This window comes from Maniola jurtina, chromosome 19 (assembly GCF_905333055.1).
Source record: "Maniola jurtina chromosome 19, ilManJurt1.1, whole genome shotgun sequence".
Lineage (NCBI taxonomy): Eukaryota > Metazoa > Arthropoda > Insecta > Lepidoptera > Nymphalidae > Maniola > Maniola jurtina.
Window position 1 is genome coordinate 11,397,480 of NC_060047.1, and position 13,034 is coordinate 11,410,513.

Sequence of the window (13,034 nt, forward strand, 5' to 3'; positions counted from 1 at the left end):
ATTACGCAAAAAAATACTATACAAATTATTTACTCTAAAATATTGCAATACATATATGAGGTCCCAGCTGGAATTAAGTTTTTACAAATTCCAGTGTTACAAACCCATACGATAAAATTGGTCGATTAAATCGGAGATATTAATTTATCAATAAGTATGCATTACCGCATCCTTAACAATGACCCATAGACAGTAGACTGCAAGTGACATTGACACATACCATAGATAATTGATCATAGACGTAGACAGGTCATAGACTACCTATAGACCAGAGACAAACAAAAGATGCTTTGTCGGCCGCATACATGTTCTGATTTTATTGGGACGACCCGGTGGCGACCAAATCTGATCGTCCTGACATGTGTCGTGTCTATGGCTACAATGCTGTGATTATTAATCTGTGATCACAAAGTACCAAAAACGTCAACAAAAAACGACTGTTTTGTTTTCAAAATAATCGAGGTAAAGGTAAAGTTGTTAAAACTTTGTTTAATGAATTGAACTTTCAGTTCATACTTTATTACATTTAAAAGTTTAATCATGGAAAATTCGTTTTTTGAATACCGCGACCATACGGGCGCGGGAAGTGAGTCCGACAGTGAAATTATCGATAGTAGTTTCAGCCAATCTTTTGTTCCTAAAACACCAGGGAAGAAAAATCATACTGTTTATGTACCTGAATCTGATGATTCAACTGAAGGTAATCTTTTCAATAATGCTATTGTAAGCTCCTCTCCTTTCTTGGCCTTCTGAGTATCCTACCTTACAATAAGAGTTTATTTTAGATAGAAACAAGCGATTGTAAAAATTCAAAGATCAACAGATCACACTTTGCTCTATTATTTAAGAATCCATTCAAAGAAATAATAATGTTTCTTACACCATAAATATAAAAAAAACTTGTGCTTTTATAGGCTCTAATAAAATGTATTTATTTTACTAAGTGTAAGTTATTATCCTTTAAAAAATCAATGTCTTGTGGGTTGAAAAATAACTTTATGTGCTTATTCCTAAATCTTATGTATTAATTTTAGATGAATCAGAAAAAGAGAATGAGGCCCCAGACTTATCTAAGTCAGTGGCTAGAAGGAGTAATGTTAAACTACATCATGTAGTCTTAAGTAGTGATGATGGTAAGCACATCTACAACTATTCTTGTTATCAGACGTTTAAGTTTGGTATTGAAAATCTGTTTATATAAAAGGAAAAGCTGATTAATTGATCTATCAATGCACAGCTCTCAAACTACTGGACTGATCGGGCTGAAGTTTGGCAGCTATTATGATGTAGACATCTGCTAAGATAGGATTTTTGGAAATTGAATCTGTAAAGGGATAAAACAGGTGTTCAAAATTTGTGCAGTCCACACCAATGAAGTCGCAGGTATAAGCAAGTTTTACAATAAAACTTAAAGCTAGCTTTATTAATTACTGTACATATCATGTCCGTGTGGAATAGTGCCAAGAATACTGGCTTCATTTCTGAGCTGTCTAGCCTGGCTGATCTGTTACACAAAAAATGAGCCAGTTTATTTGGTTTTACTTTAAATTCATATAATATTGATGCTCTCCCAGTAATTAAACAATGTTACCCTCTCTTCATATGTACATAATGAAAACTACTAAAGAAAAACAACCCCTTCCCTTAGTCCAGGTCCTTTTTTGTTTTAGATTTTTTTTTCATGTTATATTTTTGTTATAGATAAGCCCAGTAGAGGCAGCATTCAAACACAGTCTGAGTCTTCTAATAAAGTATTAATTACTTCTTCTGATGATGAAGGTAAGAAATTAGAAATAATTACCTAAAATGTTACTTGATTTTTTTTTTGCAAATACATATTGATGTATGTCGATTTCTTAAAATTATTTACATATAAGTAAAAGCTAAAAAGGTACCTACTGTATATATTCCTGTACAGTGAATACTACAACCATTATTAGTAACACAGCATATTATCAGGTAGGCATACAGTTAAGAAATAAAGTTTGGGATAACAGGAGAAAAACAAAATTGCAACCACCTACCCACTAATTTACGACACTTCCTAAAATGCTTACTTGCAACATTTTATTATTAGCATATTTCGGAATAGGTAGTGCAAATTGGGGTAAACAAACTCAAACATTATCATTAATATGTCATCTGGGTATCTTTAAAACAAGATTGACTAGGCATTTTCAAGTCAAACATGTCCATTATTAGGCCACATCATCACTTTCCATCAAGTGTGATTTTTGTCAAGCGTGTGCCTATTCTCTATAGGCACACGCTTTTAAAAAATGACAATCTTTTAGTATTGTCATGAAATCCCGACAATTTACACTATACCTTTTCCGATCACTGATTATTTATTATTAGTTAACATGGTGAAAAGAAATAATTGAATCTCTTTTAGTTCACCAAGTATCTCCAGAAATAATACCAAAACGTCGCCCCCTAGTCAAACCCTCCCCAAGATCCTCTGACTCTTTCATTGGAAGGAAAAAGAAGAAGCATATGATCCTTATAGACTCTGAATCCGATAATTCATTCATCAAAGATCATGCTAGAAAGAAGAAATGCCTAAAAGACACACCTGTGAAAATTGACACTGTACAAAAAAATATAATTCGTAACATTCAAAATATGAGTATACAAAATGATAGCATTATTGACGATGATGATGATGGTAAACAGTCTGATCAGAATGATGAAAGTCAACATAGTGGGGATGATGATCGTAGTAGTAGGGAAGTCTCTGATGACAGTCAAAATAGTGATGACAGTAACAAGAGTGATTACGAAACTGCTTCACAAGATAGCGATAGTGATGCCAGTGGATATGAAGTTAGTGACAGTGATCATAAAAATGACGACGGAAATCACAAAAGTGAGGTTAATAAAAAGCAAGGTCATAAAAATAAAGACCTAAGTCATGAACTTAATGGCAAGAAAAATGAATCCGATCTAATTGATGACCATGATACTTCATTAAATGAAGTTACTGATAGCGATAATAATAATTGTCCTAAAAATAAGCATAGTGTTAAAAAACAATCAGACCAAAGCGATGCTATAGAGCCTTCGATTAATGAAGGTGATATCACTGAACAAAATGACATAGAGTCTTCTGGACGTAAAGAAAGCGGTTCTTCAAATGAAAATGAGGATGAAACTAGTTCAAGTGGTAAAAAGGATAGTGTTACAAGTGACGACGGTCTGGAGGAAGAAAAGATGATGATGTCTCGTGCTACTAGAATGAGTATCATGGGTATCATACCTAAGGAAAATGACAGTGATGATTCAGATTATATTGAGTCTGATGATGTAAGTTCTATAATTTATCATAGAAGATTTTTACAATAATAATATTTATAGTTAACTTCATATTTTAGCAATTTATTCTTATTATCCTGAATTACGACTAATTAGGTAATGGTTGCTCTGAATGGTCCTCTAAAAGTCTAAACGCATTTGCGCTGCGCCGCGGCGCTGAAGTGCGCTTTGCGCTTGAATTAGGTTTTTCAAAAATCCCGTGGGAACTCAATGCTTTTCCGGTATCAAAACATATCTATTTCAATTTCTGGGACGCAAATTACGACTGTACCTGGGAATTTTTTGATTGCAAGCCAATTGAACCCCATGTTCGTCCCCGGGATGTACTATCTCTGTACCAAATTTGGTCAAAGTCGGTTAAACGGATGGACCGTGAAAAGCTAGCAGACAGACAGACAGACACACTTTCGCATTTATAATATAAGCCGCGCCGCGTCGCACAGCGCAGCTCAAATGCGTTGGGACCTTAAAGAAGCCCCTATCTTGACTACGAATTCCAGTGATAATTTCTTTAGCCAATTAGTATAGTCAATTTTATTTATAAAATTTTGCGTATATTATGTAGTAAAGCTAGCCAATATTTCAGACCGCCCAGTCCTCCCGTGCTGGTTCAACGGGAAACCTATACATACCCGATATAGAAGCACACGCAAATACAACTCCTGAAAAAACTACGATAATTGACGACGGGGATTCTTCTAGAATAACATGCTCTCCCATATCCAGTCCCTTACATGATGTAACTAATGAAATAAATAATTCAGTAAATAAGAATGATGAAATAAATAGTAGTTTAAATAAAAAGGATGCAAAAGTCTCACATATTAACCTCTATAGCCCTGAAGTATGTGATTTGAAGGATAAGATACTGAAGAAGGTGAATAAGGAAGCGAAAATGTACAAAGAAAATGTGGTTGACGATGACGTTACGATAATAGATAAAGAGCCGGAGATTATTGCACTCAGCAGTGACGATGAAGTCGAGGTAAGTGATGGCATTATTAATTACAGACAGACACTTCAATTTTATTTATTAGTATAGTTTTCTCACATATATCTATAGTTTGTTTTTCCTTATCGTTCCTTGAAGAAAAGGTAAACAAGTCTCGTTAAAATGCGTAAGAGGCGCACTATTCACGGCCCATACGATCCTGTTACCGCGAACTGACAATCAAAGTCAAATATTCGAGTGATGACTGATGAAACTATCTCCAGAAGTTCTAAAACACTGGGCATATAGCTCCGCTTACGTGGTCCTCCGAAAAAACAGAAAAATTTACTAATGCCCATCTAATGCATTAGTTTCCAAAGTGGTCCAGGTCGACCCCCCGGGGTCCGCGGGAGACTCGACGGGGGTCTACGTTGGCATGACAAAAATAGGGGTTCACAATTTGCAATGGGGGGTCCACGAAAATTTATCTGCTTTTGATAGTAAATAACTAGTTTAAATGTTGGCTTCTTCACCTATCAATCAATGTACGAAGATAATATTTTAAGAAGCTCGGCGACTGTTATCTACTTGTAAAAACTTGCATATTCCATATTTAGTACTTCTTTTTTGATTGGCCAACTTTACTTTTATTTCAATTTTTTCAATTTTAATTATAATTTTAATTAATTAATTAACTAATCAATTTTCACTTTTTTTCTGGTTGGAATTCAGCCGCAACGCCCGTAGTTCTAATCTTCACATTTTTGTCGAGTTTTGGGAATACGGTAGAAATGTAACTGCAGGGGGTCCACCGAAACCAGCTAAATTTTGAAAGGAATCTAAGAGTAAAAAAAGTTTGGCAACCTCTGATCTAATGTCATAATTTTTGTAACTGAAAAAATACATTAGAAAAATAAGTAAAGTTATTAAGTAATAACAGTAAACACGCTAGCTAATACATAATCGTATTAATTTACAAAATCTGAATTAACGATTACCTAAATTACGCATGATTTCAAATTGCCGTTCTTTAAGAGGGCTCTCTCCGTCACTCGTTTCATACAATCGTAGTTCCAACATTTGAATATAAAGCAACCAAAGTCCATGAAATTTTGCAGACATATTCTAGAAACTAATATCTATGTCTGTGGTTTTCCAGATTTCTGTTGAAATATTCGGTTTCAAAGTTACGCGGTCTTAAAAATTTTCATACAAATCTTTGTTGAGCCCCTGTAATTTTAAAACTACATATTTGTAGAAAAATCAAAAACACCACAGACACAGATATTAGTTTCTAGAATATTATGTCTGCATTTCATGGACTTTGGTTGCTTAATACTCAAATGAAATTGGAACTACGATTGTATGAAACGAGTGACGGAGAGAGCCTTGTTAAAACCGTTTTCTTTAGAAGACAAGACATTTAACTACGATTTGTAGTGTACCCAAAACGTAGCGCAAATAAAAATATAAAATTTTGCGGGTGCTTTGAAAATTATGCGAACGATACGTTGCACGTTTACTTCAGACAGGAGTGGTCATGACTAGTGCTTTTAAATTTTTCTGTCGATTCATGCGCCTATTATTTGGAAAATAATTAGTAATTTCATGAAAATTGTGATTTGTAATCGCGGAGACTTGAAAAAATGCCAAAACCTGTGAGTAATTTGTTTTTTCTGGTTTTTTCTGTATCGTCAAACAGCAAAAAATTCTCAGAAAATTTCTCGTTGAAAAACTTCAATATTTAGGTATTTTAAAGCCGTTACAATGTCGTTCTATTAACAGCTTTTCAATTAGGATTAATTTGAAGTTTATTTTTGCTAGGAATCAGATTTTTTTAAATATGATTTTGCGAACATTTTAATAACCTGTTTAACATTTCGTGAGTAGGTTGGTGTACATAATTATGGTCGGTACTTATAAATCTGATATTTATCAATTTTATCACTTTTAAATATGAAGGACTGCTTTTAACGAATGATGTAAACGTTTGAAAGCTAAGAAGTTATTTGGGACTAACTTTTCTCCCTGACTTCGTCCGCGTAGATTTAGGTATTTCATTTTCATTCTGAGATGAGCGTTTTCTACGAACATAATAAGTTAGAACAGACTACAGGTATTAAAGGTACCTATACCTACTTAAATATTATAACGTGAATCCATACTTAATATCATAAATGCGAAAGTGTCTGTCTGTCTGTCAGTCTGTCTGTTTGTCTGTTTGTCTGCTATCTTTTCACAACCCAACAGTTTAACCGATTTTGAGATTGTATGTATGTATGTTTGCATCCAGATTCTGTGTGTTCCATCATAGCGCTTAAACTACTGGGCCGATTTTGATGAATGAGGTGTCAATTGATTCATTGTAAAGGTCTGGGTGACACAGGCTATATTTAATATAAAAAAAATTACAAATCAAATGAAAAAGAGAAAATTCTGAAGTCATGAATATAATGTACTACAAAATTAAAATATACCAAGCGACAGAAAAACAATTTTACTATAATATTTCAGTGTTTATTAAGACGATCGTAGCTGGGTTTTAGTTTTCAACTTTATCTTGTAGGTGAAAGAAGATAAGTCGCCAAACCTCAAGAAGTCTCCTAGCGTTAAAAAATCGCCTGATGTCAAAAAACCGCAGCAGTCGAAGGAAGAGAGTTCAATGCAACACATTAGCAATATAAAGCAGTACCTAGCCCCGCCCAGCTACCCCAACCAGAATATAGTTTACGTGAAGAAACATGTTAGAGAGAACGAACTCAGTAAGCTCAACGGACTCAGGGAAGACTTGCAGAATGTTAGGGTAAGTAGATTTTTAATCTCCAATACAAAAATACTGCACACAATATTTTCGGGTTATGATTATTATAAAAAAATTCACAAGATCACAACACACTACTTAGGCCCGATTTTTCAAACCTCAAAATTTGTCATTTTGCCAGATTTCCTAAACAAAAACTGTCAAATGTAAAATTTATTCCTCAGAAAAAAGTAAGAAAAGTCGGCCCTAAGGCCTAAGTAAGCATTAATTATAATACTCATGTATCTATAAAATGTTATAGTTGTAGTTAACAATTAAGTAGTTGAGTAGATAGTTTAGTCTATCATTCCTTCTTCTTGCTGATTTGGCGGCTATGCAGGGCCCTTCAGACCCTGTATATCGTTGACCGTTGTCGATCTATTGTGATCACCACCGTTTTAGTTCTCGTGCAATACTGACTGTGCCAGGAACAGCAGCAGCTTCTTAGCCGAGATGTTTTTCGCCTCCTCCGGGTGCAGTATATGTTTCCCTAGGTGAAGACTACGGCTATACTTAATAATCGTGCCTTTGAAGTATCCCTAAAGGGTTATTGGAACTCCCACCGGGCCCACGGCTCCACCAGACCGGACCAGTAAAATGTTAATGTTTCAGTACTTACTGGAGAATATGGACGTGGACACGCTCCCCGACGGCGGCGCCAAGCTGATGGAGCGGCTCAACAAGCTGGAGAGGGACGTGCAGGAGCAGGGCGACAAGGTGGCCAACATGATCGTGGAACCAGGTACTCATCATCATCATCATTATCAACCTATAGACGCCCACAGCTGGACATAGGTCTTTTGTAGAGAGTTCCACACGCCACGCTCCAAAAATCTTTTTTTCTCTATTGTATAGAGTGTGAAAGAGGAAAAAATTCTGAGTTCATAAATTAGTTATAAGTTAGTTAAAATACACGCGACAGAAAAAACAATTTCAGTTTATCTATCGCTATCTATCGGAAGTTCGCGGGTAGTAGTCGTGTTTAAGTGCAGTTTAACTTCATCTTGTGTTTTGTTTTAGACATGCCTACGCCACAACAAATGACGCAAGACGGCTTCGCGGAGAACAAGGGCCTCTCGTGGGAAGACATACAGAAAGCCAGCAATGCCGTGCAGCCGAGGATGTTCGGCAAACAGGGTAAAGTATTAAAATTCTACTTTAAAATACAAGTCAAGTGCGAGTCACACTCGCACGCGAAGGGTTCCGTACCATCGTAGGTACAAGAAACACTTTCCAAATTTTTTGTGATGTGACCACAAATTTAGGGTTTTCGGAGTTTTCGCTTGTGCTATAAGTCGTTCTTCTTCTTCTTGAAGTGCCGTCTCCTACCGGTGGTGTGGAACCATAGAGCTATCTACACCTTGGATTTTTTACATGGGTATAGTTAAAGACCTGGAGTCCTACACAGGCTACTTTTTATTCTGGAAAATCAATGAGTTCCGACGGGATATTTAAAAACCTAAATTCACGTAAATGAAGTCGCGGGCATCAGCAAGTGCACAATAATTGCAAAGTGATGATTTCTTTGTTTACTGAAACTTTAATTTTGTTTTGTTTAATCCACTGGGATTATAACAAATTAAGCTTTTGTATTGTATATCAAATCTTTGAAAAGAGCAACCGCCGAGTTTCTTGCTGGTTCATCTGAACCAGTGGTAGATGCTCTTGACGATTCAAAAGTACTTGTAAAAGTCTAATTGAAAAAATTATTTTGAATTTAAATTTGTTTTCTTGTATTCCGCAAAGTAACGCCTGCTTCTATACAACATAGCTTTCATTGTCGCCCGCTGAATGATTATATTCATGTTCATTGTTATTTTTGTAAAGCAATGGCCACACACATGGCGGAGCGCAACCTTATTCTGGACCGATTGCGGGACTTGTACGAGTCACTCGCCTCCCGACCTTCCGAGGACTCGCTGGCCACGCAGCCCGCCAGCGTCAAGAGCGAGCTGATGGAGCACCAGCTGCACGCACTCGCCTGGCTCAAATGGCGGGAGACGCAGAAACCGTCCGGGGGGATACTAGGTAAGTGTTCATCCATCGGCTTTCTGAAAAATCGCTGGTCAAGCAGATCGCCAGTTTGATGATATTTTTGCAGGAAGCTTTTGAATGGTTTTTCTGTGCGTATGAGAAAATGTATCAAATCAAACGAAAAATTACCCAATTTTCACTATTCCTAGCTAACGAAAAGTTATTCTAATGTTAGTTTGGTCCCCAGCTGACGACATAATTACCCCATTGTCAATTTTAACCCCAGCTAACGACATTACCATACTGTCAATTTTGTGCCCCGCTGACAATATAATTTACCCTACTGTCAATTATTTTGACCCCAGCTAACGATAAAGTTACCATATTGTCAAATTTGTCACCAGCTGACGACATGGGTCTGGGAAAAACTATCACAATGATTTCGCTGATCGCGGCCGACAAGGAGGGCTCGCTCGACAACGATGACGACGACGACGACGAGAGAGGACCGAGATGTAAGTTTAACTGATCCCTCAGCGTTACTATCCTTTGGTAAAAAAACTGGCCAAGTGCGAGTCTGACTCGCACACCGAAGGTTCCGTACACGGGTATTTTCCTGACATTTTGCACGATAAATCAAAGACTATTATGCATAAAAATAAATAAAAATCTGTTTTAGAATGTACAGGTAAAGCTCTTTCATATGATAACCTCATTTGGTATAGTTATCTTACTTTGAAAATTTAAGTACGTTCCCCATAAATTCAATAAAAATTAAGTTTATTTTGAACTAGCCGATACCCGCGACTTCGCCCGCGTGGATTTAGGTTTTTCGAAATCCCGTGGGAACTCTTTGATTTTCCGGGATCAAAAGTTACCTATGTGCTAATCCAGGATATTATCTATCTCCATTCCAAATTTCAGCCAAATCCGTCCAGTAGTTTTTATATATTAGTGTGATTTCAAATACTCGTACATCCCACAGCGACCCGCGGAGGTACGCTCGTGGTGTGCCCAGCCACCCTAGTGCAGCAGTGGGCAAACGAAGTGGGCAAACACTGCACGCCGCACGCTCTGTCAGTATGTTTGCACCACGGCCCCGCGCGCAGCACGCAGCCTCAACGACTGGCAACCAACGACCTTGTGATCACCACATACAATATCATGCAGAGAGAGAGTGTGGTAAGTCTAACTAAATAATTATTTAAATATCATCATTCAGTATATCTATATTATATTTTAACTATCAACACAGTAGAGGAAGAAATCAAAAGCTATTGTTGCAATTACAAAACAAGACTTACTAACCATCCAAAACCTGCCAGTGCAGTTGACAATGCCGCAGGCAATCCGTCGACTAAAGAGGAAGTATATACTGGATATTTAGCTAAGACACATAGAGAGAAAGACCAAGCATTGATATCTCCATCACCCGCTGAATGACTCTTAGCTTTCAGATGAGAATCATTCTTATTTTTTTTTTTCATTATATAGGCAAGCGCTTGACCACAATCACACCTAGTAGAAAGTGATGATGTGGTCTAAGATGGGACGCGTTTACCTAGAAGATGCATATTCCCTCTTGTTTTAAAGATACCCAGATTGTAATTGGTAGAAAACACAGATCGCGGAAGAGTATTCCAAACCTATGTTTGATGTGTATGATGACGCAAAACCTTTTGTGCGTGTAGATGGAACATAGACAACATAAGTATGGAAACTCGGTGGTAAAATGGTGAAGGGGGGACATTATCGAAAAGTTCCTGTGCACACTCTCCAAAATAAATCTTTAAAAAAAAACCGGCGAATTGAGAACCTTCTCCTTTTTTGAAGTCGGTTAAAACACCGTTAAGTCGGCGACCTTACGGCAGTGATCGAGACCTGAAGTTTTGACAGTAAAGGAGAGTCTTCGCCTATGAGTCTCAACGATCAACAGCATCCAGAGCCGCTAGTTTATTTTAGTTAAAACTGTTTGTTTTTTTGTAGAGAGGCGTCCTGTCGCGCGTCCGCTGGCGCCGCGTGATCCTGGACGAAGCTCACGTGGTCCGCAACCACAAGTCCGCCACGTCGCAAGGCGTGTGCAGTTTGCACGCCCGCAGGCGCTGGGCGCTCACGGGCACGCCGCTGCATAACAAGGACTTAGACCTCTTTGCGCTGCTCAAGTTCCTGCGCTGTACGCCGTTCGATGACCTCACTGTGAGTATACGAAGTGTTAATTCGCAACCACGCGGCCGCCACGTCGCATGACGTATGAAGTTTGCACGGAGACAGGCCCTAAGCGATCACGGGCGAGCTGCTGCATAACAAGGACTTAGACCTCTTTGCGCTGCTTAAGTTCCTGCGCTGTACGCCGTTCGATGACGTCACTGTGAGTATACGAAGTGTTAATTCGCAACCACGCGGTCGCCACGTCGCATGACGTATGAAGTTTGCACGGAGACAGGCCCTAAGCGATCACGGGCGAGCTGCTGCATAACAAGGACTTAGACCTCTTTGCGCTGCTTAAGTTCCTGCGCTGTACGCCGTTCGATGACGTCACTGTGAGTATACGAAGTGTTAATTCGCAACCACGCGGTCGCCACGTCGCATGACGTATGAAGTTTGCACGGAGACAGGCCCTAAGCGATCACGGGCGAGCTGCTGCATAACAAGGACTTAGACCTCTTTGCGCTGCTTAAGTTCCTGCGCTGTACGCCGTTCGATGACGTCACTGTGAGTATACGAAGTGTTAATTCGCAACCACGCCGTCGCCACGTCGCATGACGTATGAAGTTTGCACGGAGACAGGCCCTAAGCGATCACGGGCGAGCTGCTGCATAACAAGGACTTAGACCTCTTTGCGCTGCTTAAGTTCCTGCGCTGTACGCCGTTCGATGACGTCACTGGGAAAATTATATGCGTCGTTACTAAATGGCAAAACAGAGATGAGTACAATATTATGTAAAATGTACTCATTTTAAACATACTCTACTTTAAAATCTTGCCACACGCAACTCACGGCCGTATTCACAATCATTACCATAAGATCTCACAGTGCTCTCGAAAGCATAGTGTAGGTTCCACCAATCAGATCATTGCCAATTGACGTGACACAGTCATCTGATTGGTGGAACCACTCACTATGCGTTCGAGCGCACTCTGAGACCTCATAGTAATGATTGAGAATATTGGTATAAATCCACCATGATACTATTATTGTGTTTTTACACTTTTAACCATATTTAATCTCTACAGATGTGGAAGAAATGGATCGACAACAAGAGTTTGGGTGGTTCAGAGCGCCTCAACACCATCATGAGTTGTGTGATGCTGCGGCGCACTAAACTGCAGCTGCAAGAGAAGGGGCAGCTGACCTGCTTGCCTGAGCGCAGCACGCATGACGTCAGCGTCACCTTGCAGCAGGAGGAGATGAACGTGTATCAGAAGGTCAGATATAACAGTAAGAGTCTTTGCGATTCGGAGCGCCTCAACACCATCATGAGTTGTGTGATGCTGCGGCGCACTAAACTGCAGCTGCAAGAGAAGGGGCAGCTGACCTGCTTGCCTGAGCGCAGCACGCATGACGTCAGCGTCACCTTGCAGCAGGAGGAGATGAACGTGTATCAGAAGGTCAGATATAACAGTAAGAGTCTTTGCGATTCGGAGCGCCTCAACACCATCATGAGTTGTGTGATGCTGCGGCGCACTAAACTGCAGCTGCAAGAGAAGGGGCAGCTGACCTGCTTGCCTGAGCGCAGCACGCATGACGTCAGCGTCACCTTGCAGCAGGAGGAGATGAACGTGTATCAGAAGGTCAGATATAACAGTAAGAGTCTTTGCGATTCGGAGCGCCTCAACACCATCATGAGTTGTGTGATGCTGCGGCGCACTAAACTGCAGCTGCAAGAGAAGGGGCTGCTGACCTGCTTGCCTGAGCGCAGCACGCATGACGTCAGCGTCACCTTGCAGCAGGAGGAGATGAACGTGTATCAGAAGGTCAGATATAACAGTAAGAGTCTTTGCGATTCGGAGCGC

The 13,034-nt window shown here is 39.3% G+C and overlaps 1 protein-coding gene across 1 annotated transcript; it reads left to right on the forward strand.

Moving 5' to 3' along the window:
* The first annotated feature begins 421 nt into the window (after nucleotides 1-421).
* On the forward strand, nucleotides 422-13,006 carry LOC123875317 (transcription termination factor 2-like). Its single transcript, XM_045921069.1, has 14 exons — nucleotides 422-700; nucleotides 1,035-1,133; nucleotides 1,702-1,779; nucleotides 2,396-3,306; nucleotides 3,902-4,300; nucleotides 6,813-7,049; nucleotides 7,659-7,788; nucleotides 8,067-8,183; nucleotides 8,874-9,074; nucleotides 9,425-9,535; nucleotides 10,006-10,202; nucleotides 11,007-11,216; nucleotides 12,255-12,950; nucleotides 13,001-13,006. Exons 1-14 carry the CDS (start codon nucleotides 541-543, stop codon nucleotides 13,004-13,006), a joined length of 3,552 nt encoding a protein of 1,183 aa, XP_045777025.1. The 5' UTR covers nucleotides 422-540.
* The last annotated feature ends 28 nt before the right edge of the window (nucleotides 13,007-13,034 follow it).